General features: G+C 37.5%; 1 protein-coding gene across 9 annotated transcripts in view; it reads right to left on the reverse strand.

Moving 5' to 3' along the window:
- The window catches only part of Neo1 (neogenin 1), a 170,454-nt gene that overhangs the window by 25,955 nt on the left and 125,933 nt on the right, over positions 1 to 18,566 (reverse strand). For 5 of the 9 annotated variants that reach the window (XM_036194316.1, XM_036194311.1, XM_036194314.1 and 2 more), the window contains exons 12-21: positions 16,719 to 16,768; positions 15,136 to 15,283; positions 12,696 to 12,806; positions 11,580 to 11,774; positions 7,084 to 7,179; positions 5,113 to 5,336; positions 4,894 to 5,032; positions 2,810 to 2,917; positions 1,370 to 1,564; positions 720 to 752 (exon numbers count right to left, since the gene is read on the reverse strand). In XM_036194316.1, the coding sequence (XP_036050209.1) occupies positions 720 to 752; positions 1,370 to 1,564; positions 2,810 to 2,917; positions 4,894 to 5,032; positions 5,113 to 5,336; positions 7,084 to 7,179; positions 11,580 to 11,774; positions 12,696 to 12,806; positions 15,136 to 15,283; positions 16,719 to 16,768 (1,299 nt within the window). The remainder of the gene's footprint in view (positions 1 to 719; positions 753 to 1,369; positions 1,565 to 2,809; positions 2,918 to 4,893; positions 5,033 to 5,112; positions 5,337 to 7,083; positions 7,180 to 11,579; positions 11,775 to 12,695; positions 12,807 to 15,135; positions 15,284 to 16,718; positions 16,769 to 18,566) is intronic. The other 4 variants (XM_036194313.1, XM_036194309.1, XM_036194310.1 and 1 more) reach the window with 3 other exon arrangements.

Below are 18,566 nucleotides of genomic sequence, written 5' to 3' on the forward strand. Positions count from 1 at the left end.
CAAAAATCTTGTATTTCTGATTTCTACTCTTAAACTATGAAAACAATTACCAAATTTACTTTTTGCATTCTTTCGTAGTATGGAAATTCTCAAGAGATAAAAGCCACAAAGTACAGCTACCATGCCACCAGAGCAAGTACAATGAAAAAAGTGCTGATCAATGATTTCCAGACTGGTGACATCAAGGCTCATGCTTCCTAAGTGTCCATGCCTTATACTTTTTAATCCTTTTATAAAAGTCATATTTAATATTTAAAAGAAAAAAAGAGCTATAAATTAACATATTGCATAAAGAATAAATTCTTGGTTAAGATAAGCACCTGTTTAACAGGATTCATGTATTCGAGAAGGGAAATATGGTATTTGTTGAATTTGATATTAATTTCTCCTAAATGCTACAAATAAGGAAGGTTAGTATACAGGTCACTTTATGACTCAAATGCTTATCACTGTTTATAACATTAGTATCTTAACACCTTAACCTGTTTATAACATTAGCATCTCAACTCAGTTTTCTTCCACGAGTGGATTTGGCTTCTAAATGAATCCCTCAGCTTTTCAAATATCCCAAGGGCTACAAAATGGACTCAACTCCACTCTGGCCAATAAGTACATGTGTGGTTTTTAACACATGGTACTAATTTTCAGGGGAAAAGGAAACAAAAAGCTAATAATAGGTCACAAAAGAGAGAAACGAGAGAGGCCATCTACTCATTTACCTTGGTCATTAGGCATTTTATCAGAGGAGTCCGCTGACAGGCCAAGCACAGGGAAACAAGAGGAAACAAGAGCAAGGATCACCAGCTTTGAAGATGGACAGACAGAGGTTTTAAAGGAAAAAATAAAATTCCCACAAACTTCCAAATAAATTGACAATAGAAAAGAAATTTATATTTCCACATTTCCACAGACTTAGTACCCAACTCAATTTTATTACCTAAGCTTGCTTGGTTTACTATTTATTCATTTTCTTGAGCTTTACATAAATGGCCCCTTCCAGTCTGGTCCTCTACATAGGTTAACATATAAACTTTTTATGTTTTAAGAGCCTGCATGTGTTGAAAGAACATCTGTCATAATAATATGTAGTATGCCTCTATGGAAACCAAAAGAATCACTTCTGGGCTCCCTGATAAAACTTTGAGATCACCGCAATTCTTCTGCCCAGATATTCGGAGCCAAAGTTCCCATCTATGTGGATTGGGAGAGTACTGATTTGGTAGTCAGTGAGTAGGAGAGGATTCTTTGGAAGTCTTCACAGTGAGGCTGGCAAGTTCATTACCAGCATTTCCATATTACTCACAGTCTCTATATGCTGCAGTCCTGCTCTTTAGCAGCATATTAAAACCCTTGGCTCAGGGAGCTTTACCTTTAGGTGTTCTGAACTGGACAGCTTCAGACATGGGTCCCATGCCTTTTGAATTCCGGGCCTGGATTTTGAAGTAGTATGGTGTATCAAGTGTTAACTCTTGAATCTGGTGAGTCAGTCTGTTACCCACAACAGGTTCAATGACCCAGTCATGTATCTCTGCATTCACATCTGTACTGTAATAAATGATGTAACCTGTCCAAAGCAATAAACAGGAAAAGAAATAAATACCATTTCTGTTTTCCTTTTTGCAAGCAGAATCAATAAATGCCTATGATATAATATTTGAATAAAGCACCATAAGGGCCTCGATTTAAAATAATATAGTTATGAGACTTAGTAATGGTATGACATGCTCAACTACCTCTAACCAAAGTCATCTCTTAAGAGAAAAATGCTTGGCAGATTGGAAAACCTCTCACAAAGTTCTAAAACTGGGGCAGGTGAGGCCATAGAAACTTCCACCAGGGGGCACTCAACCCCTACAACAAGGCAGGAACCCTCGCAAACATAAGCCTACTTGACCCACACTGCAGAAATGTGATTTATTGTTCAAGGTTTTAAAAGACAAAGTTAAATGTAATCCGAGTCAAGGTATTTCTGTATTTTACAGAAGAGGCAAAGTAGGAACTTAAAAAAATAAGATATAAAGACTAGAATTTATGGAAAAGGACATCTTATTCAAAGTTTCAGGAACACACTGGAACACTCCTTTAGTCCAAGACCCTGTGAGACAGAGCTACAGAGTGAGGTCCAGCCAGGGCTGTATAGAGAAATCTTGTCTCAAAAACCCAAACAGACAGACAAAAAACTGAAGTTACAGGAACAAAGTGCTAAGAAACACTTTCTCTTTCTCAGTCTTTAGGCCACCTCCCTCGTATTTCAGAGGGCACACTGGTTCTTCAAAACACTTCTAATGTGGCAGAGGTTCCAAACAGCAGCTGGTATCCTCTTTATTATGGGAAATTTCTCTCTGAAGTCCAACGGGGGAAAAAAATCCAGTTCCTTCGTAGGCCAAGGATAATTTAGCCTTTTAACACTAGTGGTAAGAGCACAGAAACCTGAAGCAGCAGGCTTTGGGGGACTTTAAAGTAGAAGAGCAGTTTATATGTATTAGGCGACTCCCAGCAGAACTAAACACACAAGTTCAAAGCAAGTCACCTGGGAGTGAACAGCTGTAGGAAAATAAACATACCCATCTAGCTGCAGTAGGACAAAGGCTGTCTAGCATACTCCAGCCCCACCAGATACTGTTAAGCAAAACCACTGGCTGGCCACTCAATTCCATGCTATTTGGGGCAGACTGCACTCCCTTGTTCCAGTTTCAAAGACCAACATGGCTCAAAGCACTCTCTACAATGACCAAGCCAGCCTTCCACTCCCACTTCTACTGACAACACAGTACTTGCCTGGGACAGTGCATAGTCTAAGGCATCTCACCTGTAATCTTGCCGTTCGCTTCAGAGGGAGGCTGCCAGTTCACTATTATGGTCCTAGGTTTTCCTTCTTTACTTACAACTGTGACATCCTTAGGTGGAGAAGTAGGAACTACAAAACAACAAGCACTGTCCATTTCAATATAATTCACAATTTTCCAACTCTTTTCATTGACAAGGCATAGTAGATGTATAGAGCAAAGACAAATCCCCTGGCTTCAATACCTCAAGTCTATGTGTAACCAAACCAAACCAAACCAAACCAAACAAATACTATGAGGACAGAAAATGAGCCTGTGGGCTGGAGTCAGAGATACATACTCAACAGAAACAAAGGTTACTAGGCACACATTCTGTCTGGCATTGTAGAAGCAGCAACTGCCTAAGGCTATGACAACCTAGAGAGCCATGTGTGGTCAGGGCACCAAACTGAGAGCAGTTACATAACTGGTCCCAGCTTGCTTCCTCACTTGATTTGGCTTATCTGGTAGGACATTTTAAAGTGTGAAATAGTTTTCTCTCTTGCTTAGAGTTGGCTCTTCAAGCCAAATATGGCTTTTAAAAGCTCAATTCCCTCTAAGAAGAAATTTACACCTTTGTATTTTTCACTTTAAGCTTACACTGAAAGCCTACCACCAGCTGTTGCTATTACTGCTCTAAATAAAAGCTGTTCATCATCAGAAAAGCCAACAAAAGAAAATGGCATTTCTACATTATACCTGAGAACCTTAAATGTAATGTATGAGTAGGGAAATACTCAAATCAAGTATTCCCTCAAATTGTCACTTCCTAAAACACTAGAGTTGCAATATAAGGTAGAAAAGCCCAGTCAAACAAACATCCTAAGGGAAAACAAAAATTTCACTTTAAATTAGTCAATAAGCTGGAAGTAAAGCAAAGAGATATTCTTAAAACAGAGGACCCGAATGTGGTGGTGCACACCTTCAATCCTAGCATTCTAGAGGTAGAGGCAGGTGGATCTCTGTGAGCTGGATGTCATCTTGGTCTATATAATGAGTCTGAGAACAGCTTAGGGCTACACAGTGAGAACCTGTCTCAAAACAAAGCCAAAACAAACAAACAAAAAATTAAGCAAACAAGCAGACAAACAAAAAAACAAAATAAACAGAAAAGTAGGCAAACTATTGACAATTTACCCTTTTATGTACTATATTCCTAACTCTCTAGCTCAGTTCCCTTTCCTGTAGAAATTCCAAGCAACTGTGCAGAATGGCCAGACCAGTTTGTACAGAATGTGGAAATTTAGCTTTCCATTATGCCAGAAGTGGCCAGAATACAGAGATTCCCAAGGTCATTCATATCCTTATCCCAGCAAAACCCAAGGGAAGTGAAAGAATGGGCTTTAAAAAAGCCAGCAAAAGGCAGACAGATCTCAAGGCTGGCAGCATACTCTTTCTTTAAATCTACTTGGTTATCTTTTCTCCATCACGTGTACTTACAAACACCAAAGGCTAGTTCAGTTAAGGATCTTAGAGAGTGGCTTTCCAAGAGTTCAGACTGGGCAAGCATGGCTGGGCAACTGCTTGGTCAAGGGCAGGTCACTTCATTTTTCAATTTCAATTTACTAGTAAAGCAGGATTAATGACAATAATCTCTTGTATCTAACCACAAGCTTTTCCATCTGTTCCTCATTTTACCTTATAATAATCTTCTAAAGTAGAAAAGGGGGTGATTATCACCCCCACCCAAAATGGAAGAAACTGAGATTCAGAGGGATTAGATGACATACTCATGAGCACAGTCAGTAGATGGTTGACCTGAGACTGAATTCAAGTCTCTTAATTTAAAACCTAGGCTGTCTTGCATTATACTGTCCTGTTGTTTACGAATGTTCTGACTAGGTGACCCCAAAATCCAAAATAGTTGAAATGGCCAGTAAAATTCAAGTGCAGTTGTCCCCTGGTTCTGCAGAGACGTCAATGTGTGCACTACTCTTGCATAGTGAAAGCAGGTGATAAGATGTCCCATGGCTGAGAATGTGGCACAACAACAGTGTGAACTCCCACAGGCTTTCATAGTGTACCAAGGGAAGAACTGCCATGTGACACGGATTTGCACTACACTTACCTAATTCAAAGGTAGCTCCATGAGCTGTCATACTCCACGTGCTTGACCGTCTACCTTTGGTCACCATCACAGAGAATTCATAGAGTGTATTTGGTTTTAAACCAGTAACCAAGTAGCTTAAAGTTGTTGCATTTGCATTCTGGGAAAGTATGAAACAAGAACTTTAAAACAAGAGAATACCACTGATTAGCTTTTTCACCCACAGCAAATGTTTAGTACCTTGTATTTGGTGTTTGCTGGGATATTGGTCTTCCACCGAACTGTATAGTAGCGGGAATCTGTAATCTTCTGGTGTTTGGGCAGGGAGTTGTCCGCCCATGTAATCCTTATGGTGTCATGACTCAGAATGGAAGCCTGAACTCCCACTGGTGGCATCATGGGAGTGGGATCTGGCACTGGAGTGTATGGAGCATTAATAACAAATAAATCAACTTCAGAAGTGTCTGGGTAAAAAGTAATTAAGAAAGGGAAGTGGCATTTTAACATAAACAAAAATAAAAGGGAATGCAGGGAAATATAATGGAATGAAAGATGAGAAATGGAGAAAAAGAAAGAAAATCCAGAGTTAATAGATAGCCCTCATCCATTCAGGAGAATACTTCTACTGGTTTGTTTTTTTTTTCTTTTAAGGAAAAGAATTGTAGGAAAATGTTAAGCAAATTAGTACTTAACTATATTTTCAACCAAACTCTAAAACATTAAGAAATGACAATTGAGTGATCATGTTAACATACACATGCTTGAATTTTCTTTGAATTAATTGAAAACATTATCTGCTGTCAAATGATCATAAGAAAACAAAAAACTGCTCTTAAAATTCAGAGTATTCTTAATTTCCAAACAACAATAAAAAGCTTATGGTCTGTTTGAGATTTTACTAACTATGACTGCATGAGGCCTGAGTTACTAGTGTCCATCACTGGACATCTGATGGTTTGTTTCTCAAAGCTGAATGTCAGGTCTATGGTTAAGCAAATTCAGACTTGCTGTTATCTTGAATGCAGAGCAGTAGAGATACGGCTCATAGCCATACGTGTCAACTTGGGTAAGATAACCAGGTTACATTTATATTTCTGCATTCTTAAAACATGAAAGAAAATAATTTTTTCCCTATTGTAGTTCAATTTAAGAAGGTAAAGGTCATTTTTTGGGGGGTTGGGGATTTAGCTCAGTGGTAGGGCACTTGCCTAGCAAGTGCAAGGCCCTGGGTTCGGTCCTCAGCTCCAGAAAAAAAAAAGTCATTTTTTGAATTTTTTTTTCTGGGACACTAAAACTATTTCAAACAACTTTTAAGTTGTAGGTACACACGCCAGAATCATCAAACATGGAGTAATGATGTGTGTACAAAGTAGAGGCTTTAAAAAAAGGGACAAAGATTATCTCTGTAAGAACACTGCCAAGTCTGTACAGTTACTTAAAACATCCTGAAGACAGCTTATGATACTGACTCAAAGTAATGATCAACAAATGGAGAAATGCATTTATAAAAAGGAATTCTTAGGACTGTTAGAAAGTTCACAACTCTATTATACTGACTTCAATAAATTTTCTCAGATATAAGTTAGAAGTTTTACAACAGTACAGAAATTTTATATATTTATATTATTTTGAAGATATTTAAAATGCAAAGAAAACAGTGACTACTGATCTCTTATAATAAATATACCTGATCAAATGGGTAGTGCCTTTGATTCTATCCCTTTATATGAACTTTATGAAGGGCACACAAAAAAATACTTTCCTAACCAACTTGGATATCTAACTATAAAAAAATGTTAGCTTCACCAAACATACACTTATTGCTATGTTATGATGTGTAACCTATATTACATATGTATGTGTGTATATATATATATTTTTAGTGTCTTTCACTTTTGATTCATTACAGTTATACCATGCCTAAAAGACAGAAAATTGTTAATTTTCTTAGAACTATATGTGCTAAGTTCTAACAGATTAAAAACATGTATATATCTACAAAGAATAGCTTACATGACAGACAATAGTTTAAGCAAAAGAGGAACTAACAGAATTCTGTACATAGAAAAGCAGCCTATTACTCATTCCAAGTCCGCACTCCAAGTTGCCATGTATTTTTCCTTCATGAATATCCACCAAGGAGACCCCTGGGTCATACTCTACACAACAGTTGGTAAAGTACAGATGAGCAGAAGTGACAGGATGCCCTACCTGTGTGAGGTCTGGTCACAGCACTCTCATAAAGGGGGATGCCTTCGCCAACGTTGTTGAATGCTTTCAGGGTAATCACATAATGAGAGCTTGGATCTGAGGGAAAGAAGTCAAAACATTTTTTAAATGCTCTCTTCAGGACTTAAAAAATATAAGAGTGACTATCTAAAAGGCTTATTTATTTATTTTTTTAAATGGGATTGCTTATTTTGGGATTTGAAGAGATGTGGAGATAAAAGGACATATAGTACAAAAAAAAAAATATGGTTGCATCTATTTCCTGGATTTAGTCTTCAGAGTGGAGGTGGACTATTCTTCCTCTCCTGGAGCCGCTAAGGTTTAAGATGCTCACCGTATGATATAAGTAAGGTTTTTGTGTACCAGATGCCTTCAGGCACAGCTTGAAATTAAACTCCTTCCACCCTTGACCACTACAGCTAAGGTAGGAAGGAGGAAATAAACCAAGAGTGCCAATGTCTTCAACATTTCAGAGAACCTAATCCAGAGCAGCCAACTTCTTGATTAGACAAGACATGACCCGAAATTTGATGATGGCCTGTAGGTAATACTGCAAGGAGATTAAGAGAACAGTTTCTCTAGGACAGTGTTTCTCAACCTGTGGGTCTTGACCCCCAGAGGGTCACATATCAGATATTCTGCATTATCAGGAATCTACATTAGCATTTATAACAGTAGCAAAATTACAGTTATGAAGTAGCAACAAAATAATTTTATGGTTTGGGTATTAAAGGGATGCAACATTAGGAAGGGTGAGAACCATGGCTCTATGGGGATCCTTCAAAATGTTCTTGTTAAATTCAAAGAGGTAGCATTAATCAACAGGTTGAATAGTAATTCACCTTTACTGAGGGAAGCAGGAGTATCTAGTATCACATGCTTGATCCAGACACTGTTTAGTATGAGTAACTACAAACTTGTTTTCTAAGTAAAAATGTGAGTTCCTAGTCCATTAAATTCTGTGGCAGTTGAAGTTTTCCAAGGTGGAAAAACCTGATGTGGTTTATGCTACTTCAAAAGCTCAGAACAGATGTTTTACTTGGTGGCCTACCCATTCTCCAGATAATAAAAGGCAATATATCAAGGCATCTGGTATCCCCATGTCAAATAGAAATAACAAATGGAACCAACACAATTTGCAACTTCAATGGAAAGGAAAAAAAATGGACTGGGCAACAGAGTAGAGTGATGTCATGACTGAGATTGGGGACAGAGCTAGAGCAGTCATGACACACAATTTCGAGGCTTATTCTAGGCTCATTCTTCACTTTCTGTACTCCCATTCATTTTTTTTTCCTGGTTTGACTAGCTTATAAAGGCCATCAATTGCAAATATATCATTTTAATGAAAGATATTTCTTTTGAACACTAGGCCTTTACCTTCAACTGTTTGGTGCTTGCTGTGGGATATCGCCAATCTTTCCTCTTCCTCTTCTTCTCCCTACTTCAGACCCCTCCATAGTTCTGCCAATCTTAATGCTCAAGACAGAAACCTGAGTCATTAAGACCTCCCTTCTTGGCAAACAATTGAGTCTTGCTGATTCTGTTTTTCACTATTTTCTCTTGTTCTCAGTGCTTCCTCTTCCTAGAGCTTGCCACCATTCTCTCTTCTGAGGGCACATTCAATCCTCTCCCTATACACGAAGGGTTCATTCTACAATGATAACCCCTTGAGTTACATCACCTATGTCACCCATTCCCTCTTAGCACAGTGAATACAGCAGCAGCAGCAGCAGCAGCCGCATTTGGGATTATTGAGACAGGGATTCATGCAGTCCTAGCTGGCCCCAAACTGCTATGTAGCTGAAGCTGGCTTTGAACTCTTGATCTTTCTGTCTCTACTTCTTGACTGCTAGGATTACATGTGCATGCCACCATGACCAGCTCTCAGATATTTTTTTAAATTGTATTATTTCTAGGCCGGGTGGTGGTGGTACACGCCTTTAATCCCAGCACTTGGGAAGGCAGAGCCAGGTAGATTTCTGTGAGTTCGAGGCCAGCCTGGTCTACAGAGTGAGATTCAGGACAGGCACCAAAACTACACAGGAAAACCTTGTCTCAAAAAACCAAAACAAAGGGTTGGGGATTTAGCTCAGTGGTAGAGTGCTTGCCTAGCAAGCACAAGGCCCTGGGTTTGATCCCCAGCTCAAAAACAAAACCAAAACCAAAACCAAACCAAACAAACAAAAAAACCCTGTATTATTTCTAATAGCTGTATGGTTTTCTTTGCTTTCTCTCTATACAGTGTCCGAGACACTGTAGGTGTTCATTAATCACATGTTAATTGATCAAAAAAGGCTTGGGCAAAGAGATACCAACTTTAGTGTAAATTTGGGCCAGATGAAATATGGGCTACATCTAGGTGCAGATGTCTAGTAGGCAGATGTTTGTATGAATATGAAGCTCAGAAAAGAGCTTAAGTTAGATGAATAAATGAATTCCTAAATGAACTTCTTAACCTCTGATTTGCTTCTTCCACTTGGTGTTTCATGCATCTTATATTAGGTTATAAACACATTTTATTTTATGTCAAATTTATTTGGGTTTTGCTCAACATACATACGTCTCTTCTAATAGGGTCTACTGCTTCTTCTCTTTAGCATCATCTGTGTTCCTTCTTGCCACCCTGTTCAAACACTATTCTGGCTTGATCTTTCAAGTCCAGCTAAATTTCTTCAGGCCTATTCTATGTGCCTTGTTCAGGTTTTCCTTCTCTGAACATACTTCACTTCAACTCTACTGTTTCTTGTGTTTTACTTTGGTTCTCCTATTAGACTGAAAGTTCCAGGAAGCCAAGGACCAAGTCCTGACTGCACTGCAAAGGACTTTCTATTTCAGAAGTTTCATAAGGGAAACAGTAGGAGGTTGGTCATCACAGGGACATTTTTATCCATGGAAAAGCTTTGGTTTTGCTAGCCAACAATTGCTTGTAAGCCTACTCATGTGGAGAAGCCTCCTGGGTTTTAGTTGATCTGTCTCTTTTTAGAAAGAAAAACAGAAAGTGTATTTTGTTTTTGACTACATTTATAAACTATTGCTTATTTTCTTCAATAAAAGATTTAGTAACTCATTTGTCAGTCACTTAAAGCTGTTCTTAGGAAAGGTGTTTAAAAAAGCAATGGTTTGAATAAAAAAGTCCATCAGCAGGGATTATGAATTGAGACAAGTCTTTCGGAGAAATATTAACAATGGCAATCCATCCGATTTGGAAAAGAAGTTATACCCACCCAACTCAATTCATTATTATGTTATTATATTCTCTTTAAAAATTACATTTATTTGTGTGTATATGTGTGGGGTCATGCACATGCTACAGCACACGTATGAAGTCAAAGAACTTGCAAACTTGGCACTCTCCTTCCACCATATGGTTCCAGGACATCAAACTCAGACTCTCAGGCTTGGTGGCAAGCACCTTTACTTGCTGAGTCATCTTGATGGTCCATAATTCATTATTATAAGAAATTAATATTTCTGATTTTTTCACTTTTAAAGTTAACTGAGATATAATTAGCATTGAATAAATGTATTTAAATGGATAGTATGTTTTGATAAATTTATATACCCATGTAATTAATACCTAAATTGAGAAATTAAGACATTTCCAAGTAGTTACCCCCTTGCCATCAATTCTTAGTCCTCAGAGTTCTATGTAACCACTGGTCATAACTTGTCACTTGTGGATAAGTTTTGCCTATTCTGTAATTTCTAAAAACACAATAACACACTATATATTATCTTGTGTTTGGCTTTTTATTCAGCACGTTTCTTAGACTCATTTCTGCTGCTATGTGCATTAATAGCCAATTCCTTTTAATTACTGAGTAGTTTCTATGAGAAAATATAGTACAGTTTACTATTAACTTATTGATGGAAATTTGTAATTATTCCCTCTTGAGGCTATTATAAGTACTGCATTTTTTTTTCAAGCTTTTAAGTGGGCATGTGTTTTCATTCCTGTTGGTTAAGTATCTATGAGTGGGATTACTAGATTGTAAGGCTAACTTCATATAAGAAACCTCTATTTTACAAAGTAGTTGTACTATCAGTATTTTTAACAGCTACTGTGAGAATTTTAGAAGCTGCACAGTGGTATTTCTTTGGGATTTTACACTTGTAAGTCTCTGACAACAGTGCTGAGCATCTTTTAACATGCGTATTTTCCACCCTTTTATTGTCTTTATTGACCACCCACACATCTTCCCTGTCCATGAATATGTCTTCTTTTGCAGTGTCTATCCAAATTTTCTGCTCATTTTGACTGGGTTTCCTTTTTACTGAGTTGTAAGAATTTTTATATATTCTTTCTAGGCTCACACTCCATGAGATATTTGAGTAGCTGATATTTTCTTCACATCTGTGGCTTACCTTTTCATTTTTACTGATTTTTAAAAATTTGTGTAAAAAAAGTCTAGTGATATCTTAAGATTCACCAGTAACAACCTAATATACACATTTCTTTCACTTAGCAAACATACCCAGGTTTTCAATGGTATAGTAACGCTGTTTATAGTCCACTTTGATGGTCTGTGCGTGAGGGCTGCCAATGCCATAACCAATGGCATACCCGCGAACCACAATGTTCTGGTTCTCTGGAGGAGTCCAGCTTACTACGATGCTCGTGACAAGTGGACGGACATGAAGAGAGCTGGGCACTTCAGGAACACGAGTTTCTGAGGAGGAAGGCGGAAACGAAAATGAGATGTACTTTCTTGTAGAGTGTTTCATTATCCTTGGGGAATGACATTTTTAACAAATGATGGTTTTAATAAATTTCTTCCCCTTTGGATGAAGAATTCAAAGAGAACCTGTAGCTATAGCATGGTTTTGTTTTTTCCTAAGACCCAAATGGTTGTTCATTCTATTCCCTAAACTCTACAGGTGTAATGAGAAAGGTATGCCATCAACAAATTAGAAACCTGCTGTCAACAGGCTGATCAAATATCATATTACAACGATGGCACCAATTATTTATTTCCCTAGATAATCAATGATCCAGAAAAAAAAATGACACGAAGGCCAGAACTGATTCAGCTGTTAGATGACGAGGAGGCTTTAAAAAGTGACAGTTTAAAGCATCTTTCATGTACATTACTCAAGGCATGAATTGCTACCTTAGTTGAAACTCAGAACAGGAATACAGGTCTTTGGTCTCCCCAAATCTAGCACCATCACTGTTAAAGGAACTAACCATGCATAACCATCTGGAGTTATGTATTGAACAAACAGGTGAGACAAAGCAAAAACACCTCCAGGACTCAGGGAAAAGGGAGCTGCAAATGAAATATAGGCACAATTGATGTGGCTCAGCCTTAAGGTTTAGATTATCTATTTATTTATTGACCTCAGTAAAAAACTGAACTTCAAATGCCTGTCCATTTTACTGTTCTGAGGCTGTTCACTCTGATACTCTTTTACAATGTCTGGCAAACAACAACCCCTTGGGGAACTCTGTTGCTTCACAGGAGCAACAGTAGTACAACACACTAGCATCCACAGACTTCAAGCCAAAGCAGTGGCTTTCCAATCTGACTCTCTGGTGATAGTTAATATCTATGTATCAAGTGCCATTCTTGGTCACTGTTTAATCTTACCATCTAGGTCACTTTCAAAAGTTTCAGCAGATAGCCAATCAGTTGCTGGGCCTGTCCCATTGACTGTGAGGGCAGCTACTCGGAAGTTATATTCTGTCCCCCGATCAAGACCTGAGAATCAAATAACAAAAGAGATAAGCTGAAACAAAAAGTTAATAGTCTCCTACAAAATGAAACATCTCACCTACTCAGTTCACAGCTTAATAAAGTGTAAGTTCACAAAGAACAAGCAAAATAAACAACAAGCAATATACACTACAGGGTAGCTCTCAGTGCCCACACCACCTAGAAGAAAACAGCAATGACTAATCCTCCCAGGAAGTTTAAGTGCATGAAGGCAACTTTGGGATTATTTAATGTAATACCTTCGATTTTGTTAAAAAGGAAGTCATGACCAAAGATAATGAAAGAGTTGTTACAAAGGAACAAAATCAGCTGGTTTCAGAAGACACCAAAACCCAGAAAAGAATGTAAAGATGTAACTCCTATCAGGTTACCTCTGTTCTTTGAGACCTGCTATAACCACAGTAGAAATAATTTAAACATCAAATATGGCCTAGAAATCTATTTTTCAATAGCCAGTTGGCCAAATGTATTTATAGTAAGTAAAAGAAAACCCAAACTTTTCTATTATGCAACCCTTTATTTACTATCAGCTTTAATAAAGTGTAAGTTACCAATGCAAAAGCAACAAGATTCACATATAAAAGTCTACCTTAAAAGCAGGATGATAGTTAATATGAGGAGTTATACATCCATTCATACATCTTTAGAATACTTAAATACAAGATAGTGACAAATAGGGTTATTAATATTATCCTACCTCTCTATACCCAAATAATTAGGATAACAGCACAGTACAGAAATCCCAATAATGACAGAAATATTAAGAATGTAAGTAACTAGGCTGGGATGCAAGGTATGCTGGAGCTAAAGTAACCAACCCTGGCATATGGTGATAAGTGACAGGGGGCTCTGCTCTGTATATGCCATCCTAAACTGCCTGGGTGTTTTGCCTATATGTATGTCTATGCATCAAACATGTGCCTGGGGCCCTCAGAGACCAGAAGGGGTATTTGATTCCCTGAGACTGGATTAAACTGTTGTAGACCACCATGTGGATGCTGAGAATCTAACCCAAGTCCTCTAGAAGAACAGCCAGTGCTCTTAATCACTGAACCATCTCTCCAGCCCATTACCCATTACCATCTTGTCAGAAAGTGCTAAAAAGGGATGCACATTTGTTTGTAATTGTTAATGGAAAAACCTTAGAATAAAAACAAACATGGCTCAATAAAGATCTGAAAGAAACCAATTATTCAATTATCATTCCTTGCCCTCTAGAAGGGTAAGAATATATGAAAGAGCAGGCAAGAGAGAGTTAAGTATAAAAGGGCTCTAAATAACTGAGAGTTTAAAAAGCAAAACTAAGACACACAGTAAACATAAAGATACAGTAATGTGTGCTAAGTCCCGAAACAACCATTTTGTCCAGCTACAGATAAACTGCATAATTCAATGTCTAACACAAACTCTTAGTAATCCATATTGCACATTCCATTAACAAGCTTCAGGTTAATGCTTCAAGACTCCAAGAATCTGTTTCTGTTCACATTGTATATTCAATGTTAGTTCACACAGATTAAAGCTTTTCATTCTATGGATACTGGGGACACGGTGATAAGAGAATAGCTATCCTTTAGTCTATAAAGATTTTAGCTAATGCTTAATTCAGCTGCTACTGAGCACAATCAAACAATGGTTTTTGCCGTGACTAGTCAGTAATGCCTAGATTCTATCTTCAGTCACACTGGCCTTACATATTTAGCTTCTCAAGATTCTCCCATAAAGAAGTCCTGTCCTTGTTTAGCCAACTCTATTTCTCATGGTTGGATAAAAAGAGAATTCCTAGTGATCTGTAGAATGATCCTTTATTAGATAGGCATTTGGGTCGATTTTTTAAGATACGCTTCTTGTTCTGTTATATATAAAAGGAAAATTATACAAAACAGTATTTCTGATAGAATTTTCTAAAACTTTACACTGTCCATAGCAGCAAATGTAATTATAATACTACAGCTACTCAAATACTCTGCAGGTCACATGCACCTGGCACATTATAACAAGTTTTGTTACCAACTAGGCTGAGTAAAGTCTGTCTTACATTTTTAGATTATAAAATAAATGTTATATATTCAGAAAATGAGATAATAAAAAGAAATAAAAACCAAACACAATTCAACTCCATAGAGATGGAGGAATTGGTAAGAATATTTTCCATTAATTTGTATCGAGTTAAAAACAGATTATTATAAATTTTTGAGAACAATTTTTAATTTGTTTATATAAAACAACTGCTTAGAGCAGTTTTAGACTAGCATAATTTAAAATCTGAAAAAGAACCACCTTTTAGCCATTGACTATATGCAAAGCAGCTTACCTTCAATCAGCTGAGACAGCTGTGTCCCAGTTACTAAGGTCTCAGTGACATCACTTTTTCGGGAGGCCTTTCGATAGCGAATCTTGTAGCCAGTAATCTGCCCATTTTGTGAGGCTGAAGAAGGAGGCTGCCAGTGAATCACTATACTCTGAGAAAAAGCAGTACAAGGAAAAGAATGAACATATCAAAAGGCTGGTCCTAACTGTATACACTATCAAACCCAATTTCACTGTAGAAAAGAGGAGAGCAAACACACAGAGCTCATGGTACTTGAAGCTTCACCAAGTTATTTATTTAATAGTCAGGTCAAAAATAATTCTAACTTACTGGGCGTGGTAATGCACATCTTTAATTTCAGCACTTGGGAGACAGAGGCAGGTGGATATCTGTGAGTTTGAGGCCAGTCTGGTCTATAGTGAGTTTAGGGCCAGCCAGAGATACACAGTGAGACCCTGCCTCAAAACAGAACAAAATACAAACACACAAAAAACAAAACCAACCAAACAAAAAAACTTTAATTAAAAAACCTCCAATGATCAACTGAGAGAGATAAAAGCAGGTATGTGACATGATACAAAAATTCATGCATGAGAGCCACATGATAAGAGAAACTAACTAAAACCCCTCATGATTTTAAGTCTATGGTTTTTATGTTGGGCTGCATAGTATCTATCCTGGGGTACATGCAATCCATGGCCCCAGCTTGGACATTCCTGCTTGAGTCTAGATTTATCTCCTAAGTATTTTGTCTGAATGAAAACATCAGAAGTCCTAGAAGAGTTCTGAGAGGGACTCTTCTATATAAAGTCAGAAGCATACAGATTAGGAAATATACTATTGTTAGGTATAAGAATTATTTCCCTTCTCGAATGCAAATTAACTGTAATTAACTAATTTCTATGGACAGGAGTGGTGAAGTGTCAGTAATCCCAATCTAGAAAGTCAGAAACTGCAGGATTATAAATTTGAGGCTAGCCAGAGCTATAGAGTAAATTCCACACCAGTCTGAACTATATACATATTAAGACCCTATAAAAAACAAAACAAAAACCTGAAGTTGAACAGAAGTAAATGATTCCTGAAGAAGCATCCCATAGTCCTTTTTGAAAAGACTTCTTTACCTATATAGCTCAGAAGGGTATTGCATGAACCTGAACCAGGAGGGATGCTGTGAGCAGACACCAAAATCTATACCTATCTGTTTTTGGTTTATACTGGCATCATGTCATCATAAACAACTTACTTTTTTGCATAATTTTGTATGGTTAAGATCTAAAATATCATATTTACATAAAAACAGCATTATTTTTCTTGGTGGAGAAGCTAAAGAAGTTTTATCATCAGAGAAAGTTAAGAAACAAAATAAACAAGTGGGGCTCTTAGGTCAGCTTTATACCTGTGCTGTCTTATTTTCCTACCTGATTTTCAGTTACATTCTAATTTACAAGTCAGTGTTTTCAAAAGTAAACCAATTACTACAGCACTGGCATTCACTATTCTAATGTTTGTCTAAGGGATCTCTGCCTCTCTAAGTCCCTCTGAAGCTTAGTATGCCAGTAAAGTAAAGAGAAGCAAAGCTTTACCTTTGAATTTCTCACTTCTAAGGACAGATTCTGAGGAGCAGCACTGGGAACTAGAGAGGTTAAAAAAGAAAGGAGACAATTCAATCATCCACATACCACCCATCATGTTATTACTCTCAGCCAGACTGAACACAAATGCACATCTCCAACACTAAATACGTGACTAGAAGGTCTGAATCCAGATAACAACATCTTATGTTGATAGCTCTAGGGGATAAAGTGTGGCCTTGCTTTATTCATGTTTTAAGATAAGACCCTTTCATCCATCCTTACTCAAATCACGCTGTATCTCTGGAAATCAGATACTTATTTCTGGGATGTTCAATGGCTTTGAAACCCTAGACCAGTTCTCAACCTGTGGGTCACGACCCTTTTCAATACCCTTTCACAGGGGTCACATATCAGATGTTTATATTATGATTCATAACAGTAACAAAATTACAGTTATGAAGTAGCAAAAAAAAAATTTTATGGTTAGGGGTCACCACAACATGAAGAACTATATTAAAGTGTCAGCATTAGGAAGGTTCAGAACCACTGCCCTAAACTTCAAATTCTTCTAGACTTCAGATATATTCTGAACCTTAAACATATTTATTCTGAATATCCATTATGGGGAAGAGTCGCACATTTTCTGGAACCAAGTGACTGAATTACATAGTGACAATATGGAGCAAAATGGGAGAGACACACACCCATGAGTCTGGTTTTCTCATGGACTCTGTAAAGTGGTTTAGAAGGCAATTCTCAGGAAGATAAAAACATTTAAACAAGGAAAGTTGCAATAAGTGGACTCTCTGGCTTCCCAATGCAGTGATGTATCAGAGAGCATGCATTTACATGTGAAGAGTTTGGGTCTGTTGGTGAAATGAACAGTTACATGACTAAAGTTCTTAATATACTTAACACAAGAACATCTAAAAGTTGATGGCCCATGTACCTCCCCACATCTCCCTCTGCATTATGACAGGCAGCAAAGAAAACTCAAGCAGACCTAACTAGTTTGCCCTCTCCTCACCTCAAAGCTAATTCTGCCCTTCTCACCTACCCCTCTCATCAGGACTTACTGCTTCTCTAGCATCTGGTGACCACATATCAAAAAAAGACCTACTGAACTGAATGTGCCTGGCTCATGGCTCTAACCTGTGCCTAGGAAAATGACATGGGCCTCAAGTCAGAGTCAGCGGTAGAGGTCTGAAGTAGGACCCAGCACCTGTTCTCAACACATGCCCACCCTCACAGCTAAGATTTGTTGCAAGCTACTATATGGCAAGTACTCACTCCATACAGCACTTTCACAGGAGTTTACTTCTGTTTCCATTTCATGTGTAAGTTATTTACTAATGAACTTCCATGTGGTTTACTTGATCCAAGTATTCCTTTTAGGTGGCCTAAGTCTTGGGATTTACCCTACTTCTAAGTGCTGCATTAAACCCATGATAAAAAATTTGGTTCCAGTAGGCCAACTGATTTAAGTAAAGTTAAAATTTGGCTTACACACAGAGTTAAAAGGCTATAAACCTTTTTCCATCAATATTTTCCCTAAATCATGACCAATTGACTTATGCAGTTGGGTAGCCCAACTATAATTTATATTTTGTTTCTCCTTTTTAATCTGAAAAATTGTCAAGTCCAAAGAAAAGAACAAAGAATAGTACAATGAACACTGTATTGTCTCCTTCTAGATTCACCAATTATTAACATTACTAACAATTAGTAACATTACTATATTTTCCCATTATAAGTATAACTGAGAAATTGCATAGATACAGGATTATCTATTTTTTTTTTTCCTGAATTATCTGAGAGATGGCTGCAAGTCACTGTGACAGTTCACTCTAAAATACT

This window comes from Onychomys torridus, chromosome 7 (assembly GCF_903995425.1).
Source record: "Onychomys torridus chromosome 7, mOncTor1.1, whole genome shotgun sequence".
Taxonomy (NCBI): domain Eukaryota; kingdom Metazoa; phylum Chordata; class Mammalia; order Rodentia; family Cricetidae; genus Onychomys; species Onychomys torridus.